Source organism: Cinclus cinclus, chromosome 12 (assembly GCF_963662255.1).
Source record: "Cinclus cinclus chromosome 12, bCinCin1.1, whole genome shotgun sequence".
Lineage (NCBI taxonomy): Eukaryota > Metazoa > Chordata > Aves > Passeriformes > Cinclidae > Cinclus > Cinclus cinclus.
Window position 1 is genome coordinate 9,692,957 of NC_085057.1, and position 23,578 is coordinate 9,716,534.

The following is a 23,578-nucleotide window of genomic DNA, read 5'->3' on the forward strand; positions in this document are numbered from 1 at the left end:
TCAGATGACTTAGGTTTTATCTTGACCTTGAGCACTTTTTTCCTTGTGTCTGATCTTATAGAAATGTACAAAGGCAGCTCACACTGTGAGATTGGTGTTGAGCTGTGGCTCTCTCCTGTGTTACTGTCTGTGTCCCCTCCTTGAGTGCCTGCAGATGGCTTCAGCCTGTGCCATAGGATTTGTGTTTTCCTTCTTCTTGACCAAGGGATCATGCCTGAACAACATTGTTCAATTCTGGTTGAGGTGTCACGGTTCTCCAAGAGCAGTTTTTGGCTATTGGTGACATTTCAAAGTGCCACACCAGCCTCGTTTAGTGCCACCTGCTCAAGTACATGGAGGGGGGGCTGTAGGAGAGTTTGGTCCAGGAGTATCCAGCACCAAGCCATGCTGACAGGGAGGAAAAGGGAGGATGACCCTGCTCATATGCCAAGTGAATCCCAGCCACATGCATGCAACCACCTCTTCCCCAGTGCTTGCTGGGAAGTGCTTGCAGCCCCTTTCACACCTTTCCACTTACTCATTACTCAATTCTCTTCTTGCCTGGCCCCTCTGAGCAAGAAGGGACATGCAGCCCATGACCTGGGCTACTTTGTGCCCGAGGTGAATTAAGGACTGTTGGTGGTAAGAGAAAGGCATGAGAGTCACTAGCTGGAAGCCACTTTCTCTGTAAGTCCTGCTAAGTTTCTGTCTGCCTGGCCTCACAGAGGACCCTGAGAGGACTGGACTTAGGTGTGCTTTCTCTCCCTTGAAGAAAAATATCTGGCTGAATGTGACCTTTCTCTTTAATTGTTTCTGTATTTTGCCTGCTGGGAGACTTTCACAGTTACTGCAGAGCTGTCGTGTTCAGGGTTGGGTGGTTGGGCTGGTGTCTTGGATGGATGTATCCCCATGCTGGATTCAGGGGTACAGCAGGAAATCCTTGAATGCTGAAGCACTGCAGTGAGCAAGGGATTGACTGTAAACTGCCAGCAGTTTAGCTTGATTTTTTTTACTACAATAGAAACTTCTAAGACAAATCGCCCGTTCCCAGTTTGATCTGTAATTGGTTTGAACGCACAAATGTTTTCCTGACAGCTGTTCCAGGCTAATTTGGGTGGGACAAGACGGACATCTAGTGGCTGGTGGGATCATCGTGGCACTACTGAGTACCTCGGCAGCAGCAGAAGCTGCAGCCTGAGCAGTCCTGTCTGCTGCTTGGCTGCATTTCCCACTTATAGTGGATATTTCACAGCAGCATGTCTACAGAATACAGAATTTGTTATTTTGGGGAAAGCCAAGCAGCTGTTTTGCCTGCATTGAGATATCAAATTCCAGTTCTGCAGGAGGTGCAGTCCAGTTTGGAGATGCAGCCTGAGGAAGACAAGTTGCCGTGGACAAAAAGATATTGCAGTCCAGATTTGCATCTCCTGGCTGTATCAGAGATTCCTGATAGCAGAACCTCCCACAGTACTGAAGGAGGTGGTTGCTGTTCTCTTGTGCTGGTATCTGGGAGCTGGAGTGCAAGTTTGGGAAGCCCAGTCCAGCCAGTGGCGAGTGTGAGCTCCAGCCTTGGCAGTGGCTGTGGCAGGGGACGCATCCTGCCCTGCCTGCTCTTCCCAGAGCTTCATTGGGAAGAGGTAAAGTGAACCTTTGTCTGTGAGCAGACAGAGGGGAAGGATGAAGGAGTGGGAGAGCTGCCGTGACTTGGTAGTTTGCTTGTGCCTGTTGCTGAAGCCTGAGGATTTATCTAGGTGGGAGCAATAGCCAGTGCTGGAATGTGGCTGAACAATAAAACACAACCTCTTCCCAAGCAGGTGGAGAAAGTCACAGGGGTGTAGCTGAATAGTGTGAGCTTTAAGCAGCTGCTTCAGTTCATAACTGCACACACATGAGCAATTTTGTTAAGCTGTTTTGGTTTGGTATTTTTCCAGTAGATTTCTAGGTTTGTCTCATAATTTCTTTCCATCAGGGTGAACATGTCCTTCGGTCCATGACTTCGGTTTGATGACTGTATTGGGCTCCACATACTGAAAATGCTTGTGCTTTTAACCCTCTTGCTTTGAAGTGTTCTGTTTCTTAGCTGATCTGCAGTCCCAGCTCTCAAGGGGCCTGGGATCTGAGGGGGTCTTGTGTTCCCATGGGTATGTCTGTGCACATGGAAGTTGGGGAGGACCTGGATTCCTGGTGTGTGGTGAAGAGGAAGTCACAGATATAGAGTGTACCAAGAGGGAACAAAGACGTATTTAGTGCTGAGAGTTAATTGCTTCAAGTGACAGAGTGAGTGTTCTGTCTTTCAGAGGAATTGCTTCTCTGGAGTTTCTGACAGTGCCTTTTCCCTCCAGAACCGGAGCCATCCACGTTGGGGACCGGATCTTGGCGATCAACAACGTGAGCCTCAAGGGCAAACCGCTGAGCGAGGCCATTCACCTGCTGCAGATGGCAGGAGAGACTGTCACCCTCAAGATCAAGAAGCAGACAGAGAGTGAGTTAAGGAGCTGGGGTGGGGAGGGGGAAGGCTCACCCCAGCAGGGACCCTTGGGCCATGGAGCAGGCGCTGCTGGGGGTTTCTGTTGTGTTGTGGAAAGTGAGATGAGGCAGGGTGGTCATGAGCGTGGCTGGGCACAGTGGGAAAACCTGTGTGTTTCCTGAACTTTGGACTCAGAGATGAAAAAAAAAAGCAACCCAAGGCCTCTCTGTGGCGATGGGAAGAGGTGAAACAGCAAGCTTATTTGCAATAGTAATTTTTAATTCAAATTGACACCTTATACTGTTGTTGCCATTCCCTGTCTGTGTTGGTGTTTCACACAGAAGTAAAGCAGAAGTTACTTTTAGAAGTATAAGAATATGGGATTTTTTAAAGATATAACACCACTAAATGAGCAAGGAGACTCTTGAGTTGGCAGAATCCATGTATTTCCCCCTGCCCCCCCATCTTTAATTCAGCTGTTTGAAAACAATTGGCAATAAATCTGTTACACCTCTTTTCCTGGCTTGGGGCTCTAAGATCATCTTTCAAACCATCTAACTTCATTCTAGGGATCCCCTTCTGGTTTCCCTGCCAAGCTCCCTGGGGCTTTGAAGCTGTTGTTGACATCGTATAAAAAAGCAGAAGCATACTTAGTACTGGCAGGTCACTGTTTTTTTGGGGGACGGAAGGATGATTGGAAAAAAAGAGGGATAATGCAAACTTTCTCCCCAGTTGCATGACCAAAGCCAAACAGAAGCTTTTCCCTTAAATTCAGAAAGTACCAGGTGCATTCTGGCTTCATCCCAGTCTCTCCCACCACCAGTATTTGCCTCTTTTTCTGTGTGATGGGTCTGCAGTCTATAGATTTGGCTGGATTTACCCAGCCAGTGGCCCACAGTGCTGTGGGAATTAGAAGAAATCAAGAGATAAAGCTTTCCCAAGCAAGCATGGCCCTTGTCCTGCATCTGAAAAAGTGGCATCACTCTTAAACGTAGAACTTCTCTAGACCTCAAAGCAGTTTTCAGGTGTGTGGCGGTGCACCTGTTTTACAAATGGATGAAGACTGGGCAGGGGGTAGGGATGTGGCAAATAGAACTGGGGAATTGATTCCTCTTCAAGAAGCCCCAGTCTCTTGCCCTGTAGCCAAATGTCTTAGTCTTTGGTCTGAAATGCTCTTTCTTCCCCCTGCTGACAGTTAGCATTGTCACAGCCACTTGGTGAAATAATTGACATGCAAGTGCCTGTTGGAGACTCGTTAATCATTCAGAGAATGAAGCAGGTGTAATTGAAATTTCAAGGTAATCTTGAGTTAATCATGGTGAGCAATCTTCTGCAGACTTGGAAAACAGGGACTTTCAGGACACTGGGCTTTGTTTGGTAAAATAATTTGTCCTCATTGACAAATGCAGACTTTCAGAGGTCTTTTTATCCCTCAGGTCAGTGATGGCTGACAAGATACCTAATCAGCAAGGACTTCAAAATATCCAGTACAAAGAAGTGCTTGTGCTGAGAAATCATCCTTTGCATAGCTTTTGCCTGAAAAGAAATTTGATATAATGATAATAAGGGCCTGTTAGCACTAAAATAATGAAAGGGAAGGTCTGAGCTTCATCATTCACATTCAGCGCCCATTTTCCGATCACTGATGAGGGGAAATTCAGCCTCAAAATACCACACCCAGGAATTCCACTGTTGTTACATGCATGGGAGACTCTGGAGAGGTGGTGGTTAGCTTTGAGTTCTTATGAGATGGTACAGTTGTGGAAGAGGGCAATAACTTCAGCAGTGATGTAGTCATTGGAGTCTAATTAAAGCATCTGTTTGTAGCCAAGTTTGCAGCCAGCACCTGCCCTGGTGTTGCTCTGAGTGTAAAGGAGGCCCTCTGAGACCAGAGAAGCTACAGGGAGTTGCTTACAGGAGCCAACGCTTCTGTGGGCAGGGCTGTTTGGAGGAAGCTTCCAAAGGCACAGGAAGATGTGCTTGTGAATTGAGATTAGGTCCCAACTCTCTCATATGTGGTAATCCTCAAATCCCCATGGCTGCTTCTTGTATTCCATGTGCTAAAAACTCAGAAAGGCATTTTGTCTTGATTCAGCTTGAGATAAGAGTAATGCATTAAATCCTTTCAGCTTCATTGCACATGCCTTTCCCAGCTACTTTTGAAGAGGTACTTTAAAGACTTACAGTACCTAGGCTTGCTCCCATGTCAGCATAAGCTTTTCCCTGAGGCTTGCTCTTCGTGCCTGCTAAAGCAGGATGTTCTGCTTGTAGAATCCTACCCCAAGAAGTCGGGGAGCATCAGCGAAGTTAGTGACCCAGAAGATGAGCTGATGGATTCCCAGAAAACAAGCAAGCTGTCTGAGATATACTCCACCACAATTCCGAGTGTGGACAACACTGTGGAGTCCTGGGATGGCTCTGCCATTGATGCTGGGTATGGAAGCCAAGGTAAGCCTGGGTTGTGTTTTCTTAGGGGTCTCTGCTCTCTCTCTGGGTCTTGTCTCAGAACATGAGCCAAAGCCTGTGGCCTGACCACATTTGTATGGCCTGTTACTTCCTGCAAGGAACAAAATGTATTTTGGAATGCACTCATGTGGTGCTTTGAGTTGGTGTATCTGTTTAGGCTTTTATTGGCACATTTGTTCTGGCTTATATGGCATCATACTGTTCCCATCATTTTCAAAACCATTACAGCACTTTATAATTCACATAATCAGAGACAGTATTCACTGGCCATATGTTTTACAGAATATTTGTTCCATAGCTCACTTTTATTTCTCCAGAGAGGCCTCGTAGGACATAATAATCCTGCTCAGGATGTTTTAAAATCCACAAGAATGTCTTGTGACTAGAAGCACTTGCTTAACAAAATAATTAAGGTAATGCTACAAAAAAGTATCTCTAACTCTCTACTGAGTGATCAGTTGAACACATATCTTCAAGGTCAGGTTTATTCAGCTGTAGCTTGTAGCAGATGTGTAACTGGAATGAAGGATACTTTAGTCATGGGAATATATTTTTACTTGGAGAAAAGCACTGGGAAATAGTTCAGATTCAGTGACATAACCAGTTCAAGTTTAGTGACATAAGATAGCATTAGCCCGTGTTGAAACAAACCAAAATCCTGAATCAACACTACAACAGGAAACTGGTGGAAGGACTCCTGTCCAGAACAGAATGTGAAAACAGGGAGGGATGCTGCGGGGTGCTGCTGCAAAGTGTGAGTGTGCTGTGCTCACTGCACTCTGGCCGAGTTCAAAGGACAGCACTGCCCAGGTGTCTCTTTCCCCCTCCCTGCATCTTCCTTCAGCCTCTGTTTGTCTGAAGTCTTAATTTGGGAGCACAGTTGAGACTGGAGGCTTCCTTAAGGAGGAATCCCCTGGCCTTCATAATCCTGCAATCTTTCTTCATCTAATTGAATGTTAACACAAGTTGGACACTGGGAAGTGATTGCTTTGCCGGTAAATTGAGAACAAGTAATTGAGCACAGCACCCCAGGGAGCGGGGCTGGTGCCAAGTTGCCCAAGATCCACACACTGAACTTTGCTTCAGGGGCTCTCTTGTCTTCCCTGGTAATTGCATTTGGCTGCATGGTGGTGCAGTGGTGCTGGCTAGGAAGTGGAGTGCTGGAAGGCAGGAAGAAAGGCATGGAGGGGATGGAAAGCAGGGTGCAGAGAAAAGTGAGAATCAAAGAGCCTGGAGATTGGGGGTTACAACCCAAATGAAGAACTAGAGACCAGGCTCTGCAGCTTTGTAGGCTTTTAGGTACATCCACAGCAGTAGGAGATGGCTGAAGGAAGGATTTTGGCAGGGAAGCTGTGCTGGGCCCGGTGGGAACAGGCCACCAGGTGGCTCTGAACCCCCGGGATCCAGTCCATTCTGGAAGGAGGAGGTGAATCTCTGCTGATGCCAAGTGACTGCTCTGGACACGTGCTCCTGTGCCCAGCCCAGCCCTGCTGCCCACCTGCTGCAGGGACCTGTGTCCAGGGCCCTTGTCCTGCTCTAGCTGCAGTGAGTGCTTCTCACTGCTGTAAGATGTTGGCAAGCAATTTTCCTGGGGCTTTCTCCAGAGAAGTCTAACATTTTTAAAAACACTCAGAGGAAACAATCAGTTAAGTAAAATTACAGGCCTTGGCATTTTCAGAGAAAGTGTTGGCATTGCCTTTGGGTATTTCCAGTGCTCTTAGCTGTTTAGGATGTCAGGTCTCCCTTAATTACATATTTCTCCATTACTTCTTCCTGTTCGCTTGGCACAGCGTGTGATGGAAGCGTACAGTGTTTCTTGGAAAGGCTCTGAGGATTTCTCTGAAACACTGAATGTGCAGTAGGAGGTGGGCAGGGGACTCAGGAGATTATTTCTACTACAGATAGCGCTGACACTGCTGAGGAATGGTCTGGTTTTGGAAGTTTTCTGTTTACTCATCCTCTCATGAGACTTGAGGATCTCGTGACTTAGTAGTGTTGGATTTTCACCTCTGGAGTAAGACACTGCAGTATGGAAAAGTCCATGGGGGCAGATGTAGTGAAACTTGTCTGATGTCATACTAACAGTCTGTATTGATCTCCTGTCAAATGCAACATAGATGAGCCTCCTCTGCTCTCAAGCCAGCAGAGTTTGCCATCCTATTCCTTGCCTTTCACACACACGTCCCTGAAGCAGCTTCCTGTACCTGCACCAGCTGACTCCAAAGGCATGGGAATTCTGAGAGAATTCTGGCTGGCAGCTCTTAGGATCAGAGCTGACTCTTCCTCATTGCCACCGCTGAGGGAAGCCTGTCAGGATCTTCCCTTTGCCCTTTGAAGAACTTTTTGAATTTAAAGGTGACTGATTCAACAACATTATTTCTGCTGGGTTCACTGTGGAAACAGGAGCTGTTAACCACAGCTGGAACTGGCTGGAGGTAGGATCTGCATATGTGGGTATGTGTACTCCCAGGTCTGTGGATCCCAGACCCACACTGTAAAACTACTGAGAAGCAGGGGAGAAAAGGAGAAATGGGGCATCCCATGTCAACATCCTGAGAAGCTGTTTTGATTAAATCCAGAAGAGATTGGAAGAATTGCTTTTGGATGGCTGAGATGGAAAGTGTACAATCTAAGTGACCTCACGTTTGGAACCTAGGGAAGGAGGCTCTCCTGGCTCTGCCTGTCCTATTCCATTTGGGGTTTCTGACCAGGTATTGCCCTTTCTCTTCCTCCACTCCTTCTTGCCTTCCCTAGGTACGTACATACCCCAGGCTGCTGGCATAGCCCTCCATCCACATGAGTGGAGACACAGCAGGCAAAAAAGCAGTACCCCTCCAGCAGACCCCAGGAAAAACTACCCCTACATGGATGGGAGCTTCAGTGAAGATGACTGGGACAAGCCCAGCAGGTACGGAGAGGTGGGAGGAGGCAGGGAGGTGTTTGGAAATATGGATGTCACTGCAGGGACAGGGGGGGCATGGGAATGTGATGGAGTGGCCAGTAATGTCCCACTTGGCATCAGGCAGCCATGGGGAAGGATGCTGGTGGTACACCAGCTGTGTTGGGCCACCTCCACATTGCCAGGTGAGCCTGAGTGTAGCTCTGTGACACCACTGCCATGGCCAGGTGACATTTGTGTGTGGAGTTAGGGTGGTCTCAGCTGCATGGACCACAGGCTCCTACCATGTTTCTTACTCCTGCCATGTAAAGGCTGCAGTATTTTTGTAGTTTAGGTGTAATAAATAGATATGGTCAGGGCTGTCCATGTATGTGTTGGCCAGACATTTTTGAGTAAGGATGCAGTTCACAACAGCTCAGTGCCACAAAACAAAAGAGGCCAACCAAACTCTTGGAGGACCAGTGTGAGGTTGTATATCCATGTTAAAATCTACCAAAACTCTGGCCGGATTCTGTCTACATCACACTTCGGCCCTTTCAACTCCTCAAACAAAGCTAAGCTGAATGAACATGGTCAAGTTAATCCCCCAGCTCAGGTAACATGGGAAAATTCTGTAACACCTCCTGAGGCCAGAGAGGTGGCTGCAGCTGCCCTGTGCTTTGGGTGAAAATCCTGCTGGATCTGCCTTGGCAAGAGGCTGCCCCTCACTGAGCCACACATAATGGAAAAGCTCCACTGCTTCAAAACTTCCCCTCCCCTCCACATCCTCCAGAGTCCCCATAGTTGTGTGTGTCGTGTTGTTACTGTCGGTTCTTTCTTCTAATTTTTTTCCTTGACTTTTGTTTGTCCAAACAAAACCCTTAGAACATCTCATGGCCATTTCCACCTATTTAAAGATGATCAAGCTGGCAGGAAGGCTGGCAGCACTGGAGACTTTGTTCTTGTTTTGCCTCTCAGCGAGAGCCAGTTCACAGAGGTCACTGATCCCTCGTGGCCCTCCCGGCGAGGCTGCTGGCAGCTGAAGTTGGTAAATCCGAGCCCTCAAAACCCCCATGTCCCTAATGAGGACTCTGAGCCCTGATGTCAAAGTGCAAGTGAGATGGTTCATGCTGCTGAGCCCTCTTTATTAGAGAGAAAATCAAACCCTGACAGCCTTCAGCATGGGAGAACCTGCTGACCATTCTGATTCATCTGTGTCCTGGATGTGTTTGTGTATTGCTGCTCTGAGAGGCAAGACACTGGTAACTAGAAGGGACATTTGCCTCTTTGGGAACCTGGGAGCAGAGGAAGGAAATGAGTAAGGGGTAAAAATCAAAAATTCCTCTTTGGGGGAAATTTTGGTTTGTTTTTATAAAGTCTTGCTGGGTGTTTATTTGACCTTTCTGCCTGGCATAAAAGGCTACTGTCCTTTAAAAGCTGATGAAAGATAGGGGGTGAATTTAAAATACAATAAGCCATCTCATGTACTGCTCTCTTCAGGAAGTCCATGATCCCACAAGGAGCAAAAGGGTGTGTGTGTTTCTGCCTGCTTTAGACTCCCATTTAAACCAGTGGATCAAAGGGAAAGTGTGTGCTAAAGACTGCAGTTGTAAAACATCTGGAAAAAGACCAAAGGGTCATTATATATTTAATAGAGGCCAAGCTGTCTGTTATATGTGCTCAAGTAAAATGTTTTGACTTTGCTGAGTGGCTCTGGTGGATGACTCCTGTCTGTGGAGCTGAAGACCATTAAACCATGCAAGATATTACCAGATGATGCAGAGCTGGAGCATCATCCATGCTCCTTATAAGATATGTATAAGACACTTTAGGGCTGCTCTGATATCACTGTTTCCTTGGGGTTCTTCCCATGACACATTAGTGTGTTTATCGTGATCTTGATTTCACAGAGTTTCCTTCAAGAGGCTCCTGTTAAACACAGCACTGGTGGTCTGAATTTTGCAGTCTGGTGTTCAGTAAGCAGTGTCCAGCATCACCTGCTTGTTTGTTGAGAGGATTTCACCATGTTTAATTGCTGTTTGATTTAGAGGTATGACCCTGGCTTGTGGTCAGAGATAAAAAGTGCTGAAACTGCCAAGGTGGGGAATTGCAGAATGCTCAGCACATGGTATTCATGTTAACATCTATTTCTATCAGCTTGAGAGAGGTTCTCTCTAACCTTACTCTCTGTTGTAGACAGAACTGGTGACAAACTTTACACAGCTGTAAGTGCCAAGACTGCTATACAGCAAAAAAAGAGATCTCCTGAAAGTAACAGCTCAGTTCCCTGGCCATCCCAAAGCAAATGAAACTTGGTTTGTATGGGTTGTACATGACACTGTTGATACTGCTGGCTGTAGTGTGCATTTGCTTGTCCAGCCCAGGGCAGTCATTTTTATATACATCTTTGCATTATTTACTCTCATAGAGACCTAATGTATTTATCATTTTCTCACCATGTCTGTTACCCTCTGTGTTTTTCTCTCTCTTCTCAGGTGTTCTGTGTCTCAGATCTGAGCTCTATCCCATCAGCCTTTGTACTAACAGTCTCTGAGGCTCCTGGTTTACCCATAATGCATCCTTTTTTCTTTCACTTCTCTATTTCACCAAAAAGTCTTCCTAAACCTACAATCTTCCTACAGGCACTTTTTAATTTACCCTTTGAACTTTGACATTACTACACCAACTTAATGCTTCCTTTGAAGGACACTTGCCCTGTTAGTAAATGCATGGAGGTCTCGTATGTGGACTCTTGTTTGAAAAGTTCATATTGTTTGCTTTTGTATATGAAGACTCTTCAAGTCTGCTTTTACTGGTGAGACACTTGCTGTAGCCTTGCAGCTTTCACCCCGCTGCAGAAGAGTGCTGACAATTTTTGGTTCCTACGTTACAACAGATACCCCAACCGCCAAAATGGCCTTGAGACCACTCATGAGGACAATTTTTGGCGTGTTTTTGGAGAAGCTTTGGAGGATTTGGAAACATGCGGCCAGTCTGAACTTTTGAGGGAGATTGAGGTAAATCACTTTCTGAATTTGCTGCTGACCTGACTGTTTTGCTCTTTTCATAAATGTTAGACCGTTTCCCCAGATGTTACTTGCCCGTGGCATCCCTGAGCTGCCAGTGGTGTGAAGAAGGGTTTGGGTTTAATTCCTGTCAGATTTTGTGCTAATGGGTAACTGCCTCATTAGGCAGCTGCTTGCATGTGCTCTTTCCCTGAGCCCATGTCTTGCCTGCCAGGAACTCCACGCCCCTTTAGCAATCTGTTGCTGGTCAGTAATCTTCACATGACAGTTGGCAAGCCTTCCCTGTGCAGTGGCAAACCCTCTGCTTGGAAAGATATTGTCTGCCCAAAGCACTTGAAGGCCAAGCAAAAGGAGCCCCACAGGCCCCATTGGGACTGAAGCCTTGGCTTGCTTCAAGTGCTGACAGGCACACGTACCTTGCATTCAGCTGTCACTCTGCCGGAAACTGTTTTAGTGAAATAGGTAATTGGAAGCTTTCAGCCAGCCTTCCCCATGGAAAAATCTGAGAAAGTAATTGCTTCCTGCAGAAATAAAGGTGTTTCCTCTCTTCACAAACCACTTTCTCTTTTCTTTATCCAAAATGCTTTGCAGGTCATGTTATTGTGTCCGGTTATAGGATGAGGAGCCTGGATTTCTAAGTCATGGGATTAAAATAAAGGGTCCCCTTGAGACTGTGAGCAGCAGGAAGTAAACCTGCCTTGCAGGATGGGGCATGTGCTGCTCCCTTTTCTAGTTCAGCTTCTACAGCCTGAATGAAGGAGGAGGACCCCATAAGACCATCTCTCCCTGTGCCCTCCAGGTGCAGAGGACTGGGGAGAACTCTCAGGGTCATGCCCTCCATCACTCCCAGTGGGACTGGTTTTATGTACAGTTGCATATTACTGGGGCTTCAGAGAAAAAAAAGGCAACTTCTGACTAATTGAAGGTTGAAGAGGAAAGTCCTGTTTTGGTTTGTATTGTGAAAAGGGACTTGCTAATTGTCCTTTCCTCCTTGATCCTTAGCAACTGTAAGTGGAGGAGGAAATGTCAATTAATTGTATTGTGTTGAAGCACGGAATGCTATTTTTATTATTTTAACTGCTTAAGAAAATGCTGACTTAAGAAAATCCCGCAAGACACTCAAAATCCCAAATCCCCAGCCCTCCAAGACTATAACTTTTCCCCTTGATCACTTATTTCCTGGATGTGAATTTGTTTAGAAACAAGTTTAGGCAGCTGTTCTCAACCTTTCTGAACAGTTGTTGACTGCTTAAGAGAAAGTACCTCTCTAAAATGATGCATAAAAATTTCTTTTCTGCTGGGATCTAAATGCAAAAGAAAGGATTTGTTGGATTTTCTTTTGTTTTCCAGGGATCTGTGGTGCAATTGCTGTTTTATGCTGTTGGGAGCTTTGATAGTTACAGAAATGCTTTTAAATGTGTAAAGGAATCTTACTGAAATCTGATCACCTCCAGGGTTTCTGTGTATTGGGCATGTTTCTAGAATATATTGGAAGTTTTGGGACAGAAGAGAAGTGCTCTGTTTTTTATCAAGAAACTTTTAAGTTCAACTCCTCTTTTGTCAAATCCAAAATACTACTGATCCATTCCTCCCTCTCCATGTGCTCAGCCTTCGTGAAGTGTGCTGTGGGATGTGCAGCACTCATCGGGGTCTTCAATTTATTGTAGCTTTCTTAGCCCAAACACTCAGCCTCTTGTAATTTTATGGCAGTCAGAGATTTGATTTGTTAGTATTTTTTTTTTAATTGGCCCTTCATACTTTGCTTTTAAATAAGAAAAAGAGTCATAAAGGTGACCCATGATGGCCTAGAAACAGGTTCACACAGAGTCAGAATCCACTTCCAGGCTATGAGTATGGGAAAAAACAGCTTTTTCCAGTAAAGTGTGTGTCTCTGCTTTGCTTTGGGGGCAGACAAGACATGGGAAAAATAATGCAGAGCAGCCACAGGCTGGAGAAGTCTTGGAATTGCCCTTTTTGCTGCTTTCGCTAAACCTAAAGCTTATGGAAAAACTTTAGGAAATTACTTATGATGCTGTAAGGAGGATTTAAATTCTCTGAAGATGGAGAAGGAGTCCAGTTCTGTTGGGTCCTGGTTGGTTGTGGTGTTTGCAGCCTGTGGGGGAGGGCAGTGGCATGGTATGCACAGACCTTTCTGTTCTCCCTGGCTCTGCAGCCCTGGTGCTGGGACAGCGCAGCACAACATCCTGGGGGCTGAGGCTACCCAAGGGCAGTGACCAAATGTACCCTGCTTGTCTGTGCTGTTGTTTGTTAACCTACTTTTCAGGTATGTGGTAAGTCAGTGTCCTTCCACATACCAGGTATTTGAGTTTTGTCCAAACTTGAGCTGTCCAAGTCATGTGTGAAGACCTGAAAAGCACAAAGCTGAAAGGCTTTCTGCATTTTTTCCAGCCCTTTTTGGGATAGCATGGGTAGTGCTGGCATTTTCCTACTGCCACCACAATTCACTTTATTTGTCTTTGTTCCACCTTGGAGCAAAGAGCTGGAGGGCCTTGATTAGAGAATTAGTTGGATGATATTTCCCCTGTGCACAGGAGCAATTGCTCTTTGACTTGCCATGATTAGTGTTGAAGAATTTTGCTGTCTGCTCCCTACCTTTCTTTTAATTTCTCTACCTTTTGACATTTATTGTGACTGCAGACCCTTTGAACTTGAACTTTGAAATTACAGGTTTCATTACGCTGTTTAAATGGACTCTATGACCTGAAACCAGCTGAGGTTCCACAGACTGGATTCTTGACTCCTTCGTTAGCTTTGATCAGCATAACCTCATTACTGAAAAGCACTGCCAAATGGAGTCGAATCTACTTAGGGCCATCTTTTAAAGAATGCTATCAAGGATGACCAGGCTTAAATACTACTTGGTTTCATATTTTTAACTCAGTTTTGCTCAGTGACAGCTCCTATTTACTGACAGATACCGTAATTTTTGTGCTGAATTGGCCTCAGTGGAGTCCAAGGCATTAGGTCCCCTGGGCCACTGCCAGCACTGTGGGATGCTGGAGAGGAGCTGCAACCTGCAGAGGTGGAGAGGCTGGAGAACCAGGCAGACACTGGCTCCTCTGGGAGCTCCCTGAGAATGGTATATTCATCCTCCTTGACTCAAGATGGTTCATGCACAAGATGAGGCCTGCCTGTCCCTGTTTGTGTAGAAGGGGTCATGTTAAAATAAGGCAGTGCTTCACAAATGCTTCCTTCTGAGATTAAGCTCCCTGTTGGGGTGGGGGGTGGAGAGCGCGAAGTGGCTCAGCCATAGACCTGGAAGCAGACTCCTGAGGTATGGGAATGGCTCTTAGAGCCAACAGGAAGAGCTTCTTGGTAGTTATTTTCTGATCAATGAGCGCAGTTGTGCTGCTGTGTTGGCTGTGGCGCTTTAGTGGCCACGTGGTCCGTCTGGTCCTGCTGCTGGCTCAGCAGAGTGACGCTGTGCCCTCGCCCTGCAGGCGTCCATCATGACAGGGAGCGTGCACAACCTGGGGCTGGAGGGCAGCAAGTTGCTCCTGGACTCTGTCAACCCCTCAGGAATGAGCCCGCTGAGGAAAGCCAACTCCAGCTGCGCCGATGGACAGACTGAGGGCAGCAGCTCCCCCGCCAAGAAGAACGAGAGGAACCTGGACATGAAGAAGATGGAGAAGGAGATGCAGGAAATCATGTCCCCGACCCCCCTTGAGTTTCACAAGGTTTGTGTTGCCAAGGGTGGGTGTAATTGCAATACCTCAATGGTTAAAGCTGTAGAACCTTTGCAACCTTGTAAAAAATCCGCTTTGCTCACAGGGGCCCCCAGAAATTGGTCCTTATTAAAGCTGGCCCTCACCAAGGTCTGCAGCAAAGGTTTCCAGAAGGTCAGGTTAAGATGAAGGAGCCCCTTCAGAAGAGTAACGGGATTTAGCTGCTCTCATTCAGCAGGATTGAAACGTGGGCTTTGCTATTTATCTTTATATATAAGATTTCCAGGTCTTTGTGTTTTGTAGTTTGTTAATTGGTGCTACAGATAAAAGTGAGAGAGCTCAAAGTATGGCCCCCTGGAGACCCATCTGCTCTTTTCCTGTAGCATACTCCATTTAGTAGGCCACTTCTCAAATAAAAAACTACTTCCCTCCGCTTCCATTCCACTTCAGCGATGGGATACTGGTTTGATTTCAGCATCCAGCTGAATGTAGCCAGTTTAACCATTGTGGAAGGCAGTGGTAATTAGGAAAAGTAATTAACTGTAGAGGCTGCTGATGTAGAATGCAGGCAGGGAAGGGAGCTGGAGAGGTTTCAAAAATTTGATTGCCTTTTTCTTTCCTAATGTTAACTTCAGAATGAAACCTGCAGTTATACTAGCTGGAAAAAGCCGACTTTTCCATGTTTGATCCTCTTTTGCCTTTCAGGGCATGGCAAATGTGTCTTTAAATAAAACTCTTTGGTACCTGAAGGAGAGGAGCTGTGTAATTAGGCATGTTATAGGGTAGCTCTTCATTCTGCTGGAGCATCTGGTGTTGGTTGTGTTTGGAAATGAGGTTGAGGCCAGGCGGGATCTCCTGTGCATTGTCCTTCCCCAGGACTGCAGATCCATGAGGCTCACCCAGCCAGGAGCACAGTCATGGAGTGTGAGCCATGGTAGAGATTCACTCCCAGCTCATGGGAGGCAAGGGGAGATTTTGCTACTGGTGGGGAGTCAGTTGTCCCTGGTTCCCAGTGTTATTACATGGCAAGACACACTTGCAGCAGTGCTCTCCTCCTTTAGACAAGGCCAAAGTGTGACGTGCCCAAGGGATGGATGCTGAGGTTGCCCATTTCTTGTCCTCAGAGCGTCAGCACTTACTGATATGAATTATCTGAAAATATCTTGTGAATATATAGAGAATTTTAGATGTTCCTGCTGAGTGATGTACTAAAAATGAGCTGTCTCCACATTTGACTCACTACATTAAAAATTCCCAGTAAACATGTTGATTTTTCATGTGCTGGTCTGGCACACAGAGAGGATACACAGCATAACCTGGCCCAGGGAAGGTGATGCTCCACTAAAAGCACTTGTTTGCTGCTTTTTGGGTGAAACATGAGTACTGTCTGTATTCCAGTACTTATGTTTCCTTCCACATCCAAAGGTGAAGGACTGTTGTGGGGTTGGTTTTATGCCAGTCACCAAAGCAATTCTCCTGTGATGATGGTGTCAGGTAAATAAGGCTCAGTCTGTGTTATCTGCCCAGGCTAAGAAAAACCTGCCCAGGAGACCCAGAGCAGAATTGCTGTAGGTCTGCACACATTCCTCATGCTGCTCCCATCCTGGCAACCCTGTACATCACCTCCTTACTCTGCTGCATGGAAACCTGCTTCTCCTCTTTCTGCCTCTCCAGATGACACTCCACAAAGACCCGGAGAGCGAAGACTTTGGATTCAGTCTGTCGGATGGGCTGTTAGAAAAAGGTGTCTATGTAAATATGGTCCGTCCGGATGGGCCAGCAGATCAGTGTGGCCTCAAGCCATATGACAGAGTACTTCAGGTAATAAATGCAAAATGCAGTTCTGGAGGCTGGGACGGAGTGAATGAGTGGCTGAGAGGAAGAGAGAAGTGAGACCCATCCATGGCAGCACTAACTTTAATGAAAGGTAATAGTTAGCCAACTAGGTGAGCTCTAGCCACCAACACTCAATGGGACCTGTGTTTTATAATAAGAAATCAAAATCACTAGGTCGTACCTTCAGGTGGTACCCCAGGTGGTACTCCTAGGTTACACTGGTCCAGGGCACAGCCTGTTCTGAGCTTGGTCAGCTCCAAACAAGCAGAAAGCTGTGTTGCTTCCTTTCCTCACAGTCCTATTCCTGGTATTTGGATGACCCAGACTGTATTGACCAATATGTATTCCTGTGAAGCCCCTTGTGGAATTAAGTGATGTTCATGACGTTCTGTGCATGCTTTTGACAACTAGAAGAGTTTTTTAGGAAACACATCCTTCAAGCAAGTTATTTTTTATGGATATTTTTCTTTGAAAAATGCTTCATCTGAAATAGCTGATACAGAAACAGAATAAAAACTCTGGTCAAAAGCACAGTCTGTGACAAATGTGCCCTGGGAATATCCGACTACCAGAGGGACAGAAAAAGCCTGGTGAGTTTTGGAGATTGGAGAGAAGCTCTGTGTGGCTGAAAACCAACTATTTTAGCTTTGAGGCAACTCAAACAGCAACTGAAGGAAGTGCAAGCTCTGTGGAAAAATTGCCACCATTTAGAAATGCAGATATTGTGACCATATTTGGAAACACTCATATGTTTAGTTTTACTAATTTCTAGGTGGGGGTTCTTAGCAGTCCAATTAGAGCCAATACTTTATGTACATCAGGTAACTGGAGGACTGGCAGTACTGTGGGGAACCTTGTTTAAGCTTGTTATGGTCTCTAGCCAGTTGGCTGCCATACAATTATTCCTTCTCAGCTTCAAATAAAAGATGGTGCAAGAATGAACAAGAAGCTAATTAGGCTCTGAGCTGCCTTTCTGCTCAGTGTTGGATGTGCAGCTTTTTGTGAGTGCCAAGTGCTCTGGGAGATGTGCCCAAAATCGTAAACAGAGCGGCATGGAGACTTTGGACACCCTTTTTCCACACGCTGTGCTGCACAGCTCACACCTACGGGCCCACGAGGCGACTGCCATCGCACTGACTTGTGGAGTTGGGAATGAGGGATTGCAGTCGTGCTGTGGTGACTCTCCCAAGAAGTGCAGAGATGCATTGCTGAGGATGCTGCACAGTGCTGCTGATTGTGGGCACGATGATGTGCCCGAAGGCCAGCGAAACACCTCGCCCCTGCTGTCACAGACTCTCTGCCTCTCGGCTGCATGGATTAACTGGAGCATGGCACTGCACTAGTGGCACTTCTGTGCTGGAGCAGCCTGGCTGATACAGGGCAGGGGCAGAGCAAGCTCATGGTTTATCTCTCCTTGACCACAAGTGGGCTAGAAATTGTCCCTCTCCTGTAAGGGGCAGTACTGGGGTCTCTGTGCAGACACTGGCTAAGGTGGGGGGACACTGCTGCTTTCACAGACCCAGTACTGTGGGCATGCATTAATTCTGTGAAGGGCTTTGGGATGGAAGGGTTGTATGGAGCCAAACACCCAGCCCTTACCCAAAGAAGGAAGCAACACCTGACCCCAGGGGTTATGTTCACTCCAAAGGCGTATGGGAAATTCCTTTTCCCCTTCCTCTCTTCCCATCCCAGTTCCATTTGCCAGCCTTCTCTGTCCCAGAGCTGTCATGGCACCAAGCCCAGGTGTTCTGGTAGCTGTAGATGAGAGAGCTGGGGTGGTTTCTCCAGAAGACCCAGCCTAGAAATGTGCTTGAAGGTCTGCAAGAGCCAGCAGTAAATGCTTTCACTGTTGAATCCTACAGAGAGAATTTGCAGCTGCCTCCTGAGCCCACATGAAATGCATCCAGACTCCTGTGAAATGAAGAATATAAATGGGAAGAGGGGAAGCAGGAACTGTTTGGTATAGTCTGGGTTTACCTCTGGCTGAGCTGGAAAATGGTTGCCAGAAGCCTCAGGCCTTTATTTGTTTTCTGTGTGCTGAATACTTGCCACCACAAATTCAAGGCCAGTAAAAGCCATTATGGCAAAAAAAAAAAAAAAATATGGAAAGCAGCAACATTTTTTCTACAGACTTGAACAGGAGAGCTGGTTTTGAGCCCTGCAGTGTTTAGTACTTGTAATACTGCCCCAGGCATTGTGGGTCAAGGTTCATGCCTGGTCCAGAATTTTTTTCCCCCTTCCTCTATGAGTCACTGCATCATTCCTCAGCTAAGCATGGATGCTCATTCTGAAGGGGTGCTTCTGCTCTTCTCCATTGTGAACCCGTAATCAGGGACCCCCCAAGAGTTGTGTATTCTTTTTCCAGCTGCTGTTTAGCACTAATCTTGCATTTGCTGACTAACAAACATGATCTTTCTGTTGTTCCTCCCCATGGCATGTCCTAAATCCATCCTGGCAGGTAAACCGCATCCGAACGAGAGACTTTGACTGCTGTCTGGCCGTTCCCTTGATTTCAGAGGCTGGAGATAAGCTGGACTTGGTGATTAGCCGGAACCCCTTGGCACTGGCTGCCAAGGCTCCCTCGGAGGGGAACAGAGAGCTCCTGGCTCAGGTGTCCCGCAGCGCCGAGGTCAAGGCGAGTGTGCAGACGCTCTGAGCATCAGGAGTGGAGCAGACGATGCCTCTGCTGAGCTCTTGTGGTATTTGGGGTGTTTTTCCTGTTGTTTTTGCACTGGTATTTGTAAATGCTTTGTGTACCATAACCTGCAAGTGGGGAGGTGGGTCTACAGAGAGCCTGTAGACTGCCAAATATTGCTGGAAAGGTCAGAGCTGGGTGTTCATCTGGGGCTGTGGCAGTGATGGCAGTGGGACAAACTGCTGAAGGGAGGAAGGAGCATCCACAGCCATCCCCCATGGCAGGGCATTCCCCGTGCTCCTGTCATCGAGTGTACAGGGTCCTGCCTTTGACATCCTCCTCACCCTGAAAGGCATTGGCCATCCTACAAACACACATGGTGCTATTATGTTCTTTGTTTGCTCAGTTAATCACATACAGCAGGACTGAAATGCCTTTCCTTTTATGTTGTGCCCAGCTCCATCCTTTCAACACTCCTGGCAAATCAATTCCTGCAGCCCCTTGCACTCCCAGTGCAGGGTTGTGGAGAGAGCTGGTTAAAAGACACTTCAAAATGTGCTTGAGAATGGCTAAATGCAATTCTTGTGCAAAAATTTGTCTTTGCAGCTATCTCCTGCCAGCTCTACCCGCACTCTTCCCTAGGTCTGGCTCACCTAGTAGTGGGATTAGGCACCTTGTGTGGCTGATTCCCATGAGCAGTGTTGTTACCTGTGCTCCGTAGTGACTACAGAGTAGAGGCCATACCCAAGGCTAAAGGCCTTGAGTACCTGTCTGAATCCCTCTTGTTTGTCTGAACTTGATGGAGAAGTCTTGCTTGCAAACCTGGCCGGTGCCTGGAAGTAAATAGTGGAATAGTGAAGTTCCCCTATGATTTGGATCAATGAAACCTTGCTGTCTCCAGTGAGGCAGAAGCATGACAACAAGCCCTTGGTTGGGTGGGGGTGTCCTGTGTCCCGTGGGCTGGGTGGTGTGTGCCCCTTTGCCTGTTGCTGGCCTCCTGTAGCTCTCTGCAGCCACGGAGGGGCTGTGCTGTTTGCATTGCCTGCCCCGTTTCCCATATTAGCACTTTATGATGCTGTTCGTGTCCTGGCGTGAGGCTTTGCTTTCCCCAGGGAGTCCAGGAGCTCACTCAGTCACACACGGCGGCTCTGGAGCCACTGCCCTGTGCCCTGCTTGCCCTTCCAGCTCCTCCATCCCCACCTGCACACCAGTGCTGTGTGCAGGGCTGGGGTGGGTGTCCACTGCGTGTCGCTTTGCTGAGCCAGGACTTGTCCCTGCATGGTCTGTCCCCGGCAGCCCCCTGTGGCAGCACAACATACCCGGGTGTTTCTTCCAGGCACGGTCCCATCCAGCTCTTTGTCATTGTAGCCATTTTCTCTTTGAGTATGCAATATCCCATACCATTGCTGCCACAGCTAGATAACGTGCCATAATTGATACTGTGGAGCATTGACAGTGAGGCTGAAAGTGTTTTTATATGCAATATTCTGAGCAGTGGAAGCTCACTGGGGCTTCTCATAGGTTTTTAATGAAGACTTTTATTAAAGGCTTTAAAAAAAAAAGGAGGAAGAAAACAGAAAACTTGGTCCTTGTATCCCTTCCTATGCATTTTGAATGATATGAAGATGAAATGCATTACTTAAATGTGTATTTTTATCCATATATTAGAGTGTATTCCTTGTAAAGTATTTTTATATGCTAATTTTCTTATGTATCTATGAAAGCACAATATTTAAAAGTACAGCATTTCAAAGAATATTTTAGTCCTGTTTTGGACCTATTTGTAAATCTCTGTATTTAAATGGGATTGGAATGACTTTGACTTTTTTTTTTTAATTAAATAAAAGCAAATGAAATGCGTTTGTTTTGGTTTGTGTTGCTTTCTGCTGGAGGACGATAGTGAGGCAATGCTTGCTTTCAGCAACATTTTAACTTGCCAGGGCACCCTGTTTGGAGGACAAGGGGGAGGCCACGCAGAGGGTTTTGCTGGAAAGCCACTGATCATAGGACTACCAGTGTAGGGCTGGGGTTGTCCCTTGCCACCCACCATAAGCAGCAGGACTTGGGTTGCTCTCCTCCCTGTGCCCACGGAGAGAATTTTTCTGTAGCTGTTAACAGGAAGAGCTGGAGATGCTCATGCATGTGTTTCCAGCACTGCTTACAGCTTTTCCACACTGGGAATCTTGGCTTAAAGCTGAGCTGCTCCATGATGAAACACTGACGCAGCAAAGCACGCGGCAGCCGTGACGTGGCGGCATTTGCAAAGCTGTGGTTAATCCCTGGGGATGGGTTAGAAAACTCCTGGAGAATGATGTGCTGGCAGGAGTTGTCCCATCTGGTGCTCAGAACCCTGCAGCTCCAGCGGGTTGCCTTGGGGAACTGCACCGTGGTAGCCAAATTACCCCACCTCTGAAACCAGACATCCCAAGAAATGACTGCCATGAACCCAGAAAGCAGTTCTTGCGTCCATGCATCGAGGATTTCTTCCCTGTGCTGCCAGTGTGGGCAGCACAGGCTGGAATGCTCCCTGGATAAGGCCATAGGGAATCTCTGCTCACCAGCACAGAGTGGGTGAGCTGGGTTTCGCAACCCTTCATGGCCAAGTGGATAATGCGGGAATTTTGGAGACTGAGCAGGGCATAGGAATGCCCCTGGTTAGACTGGGGAATCATTGCCACATAAACAACCCTTATCTGCCATCTCTGGCTGCCCTCCTGGGGCAAAGACTTTAGAACAGGGCTGTGCCAAAACCACATGGAGCCCACCGAGGCACTGGGGCTGCAGGAGGCTGAATGGCTGCCCAGGAAATGTGAGCCAGTGTGTGTCCAGGGGTCCCCTGTGTGTCCAGGGGTCCTCTGTGTGCCCCAGGTCAAGGGTTAGAACAGAACCGTTCCCTGGGATGTGCCCCAGTGGGCAGCACATCCCCCTACTGATGTCTCTTCTCTCATGGGCCTTGGCTGATAGGAGCAGGTGATGGCCACCAGGGCAGGTAGTCAAAACCCTTCAGCAGCAGCTTGTGGCACTTTGTGGCTTTTAAATTTCCTGTTTATTTGTTTTATTTTAACCTGAGACACACTGCATTTGCTTTCTGTGCTCTTATGAGGCTGCATAGCCCAGACATTGCAGGCTGTGCTTATGAGGGGAGAAGCCCTTGACAAAGTCCTCAATCACACCCATCAAAATAACCAACCGAGCCAAAAAACCCCAACTAAAGACAGCTGCAGGACTGATCCTGGGCATGGTGTGCTGGAGGCTCAGCAGGGATACTCAAATGTTTTTATTTTCACAAAGAGCAGCCACGTACATGTTGGTTTTTTCTTTCCCTACCTCCAATCAGGACTTCAGGAATGGACACAGTGGTTTAACCTCCATCTGTTTGACTGAAGAGGCCATCAGTGAGCTTGAAATAACCAGTCCCATACACCAGAAAAATAAATGTTGGGGTGGGTTTTCTCCTTTTTCTTCCTATTGGGCTTTTCTGACATTTTGAACTCTCACAGTAGTTGTGCCATGCATGGGCTGGGCACTGGCAGGTGAGAAATGGCTTTCTTTTGCATCACTTGGGGTTTTTTATTTTGATGTGTTTCATTGTGTGTTTTTTTTCCTCACCCCATTTTTTTTGCTATTTATTAACTTGTATGCCATGATTTTTTGCACTTTTACCCTTCTAACTCTCCCCATCCCACTGAATGAGGGGGTGAGTGAATGGCTGTGTGTGGGGCTGTGCTGCCAAACAGGGTGAAACAATGGCAGATGTGAAGTTAGACAGTGATTACACATTTTATATATATAGTATTTTATAAGGGCAAAAAACCCCCACATTGACAACCCCAAAATAAGTAATAGGTTTAAAGAAAGAGCTACTGAAAGACCAAAAAAACCCCATCCAAGAGCATAGCTGGTTTAGAAAGGAAAGTTTTATTTTCAGTTATAAGGTGATTACAAACTCATCTAAAAAAGCAAAGATGACTTAAAAATATCCATATACATTTTATTTATCTAAAAAGCAAAACAGAAACTGCAAAATACAAACATTTACCATATACACAAAGGCTAGGGGGTTTTAGGATTAAATTACACTCCAGGATTTTTTTTTCAAATACAAATATTCCGGTTTGGAACACACAAAAATGCTTTAAAATGTTTTAAAAATATTTTTACATTTTTTTTTCTTTTAAAAAAAGTTCTGATGACATTTTTAAGGAGGCTATCATCACCCTCGCCTCCTCACTGCATGTGCTACTCATTATCACATTACTGTAGTCACAGTTGCTAGGAATTTAAATAATTAAAAAAACACCACTGTTTTTTAGCCAAATACATCAAACAAGATGGACCACCTCTTACAATGTGAAGGCCCTGGCAACATTATCAGGTAACAATCACAACATTACACTGGAGAAAAAATAACAACCTATTGAACAACGAGCACTTCAGAACAGTACTGGGATGCTGCGATGCTGAGAGACCGCGCTGGCTTCCAGGACAGGAGCAGGTCATGAACTAACTCAACTTGCCCCCTCAGGTTTTTTTTTTTTTTTTTTTTTTTTTTTTTTTTTTTTTTTTTTTTTTTTTTTTTTTAAGTCAGCCTCTCAACATAAGTTT

General features: G+C 46.4%; 1 protein-coding gene across 1 annotated transcript in view; it reads left to right on the top strand.

Annotated features, from left to right (window-relative positions):
• The window catches only part of GRIP2 (glutamate receptor interacting protein 2), a 257,911-nt gene extending 237,205 nt beyond the window's left edge, over positions 1-20,706 (top strand). The window contains exons 18-24 of the mRNA XM_062500422.1: positions 2,322-2,461; positions 4,718-4,894; positions 7,667-7,820; positions 10,687-10,807; positions 14,278-14,514; positions 16,177-16,323; positions 18,797-20,706. Coding sequence (XP_062356406.1) covers positions 2,322-2,461; positions 4,718-4,894; positions 7,667-7,820; positions 10,687-10,807; positions 14,278-14,514; positions 16,177-16,323; positions 18,797-18,994 — 1,174 coding nt within the window. The 3' untranslated portion in view covers positions 18,995-20,706. The remainder of the gene's footprint in view (positions 1-2,321; positions 2,462-4,717; positions 4,895-7,666; positions 7,821-10,686; positions 10,808-14,277; positions 14,515-16,176; positions 16,324-18,796) is intronic.
• Positions 20,707-23,578: the final 2,872 nt, after the last annotated feature.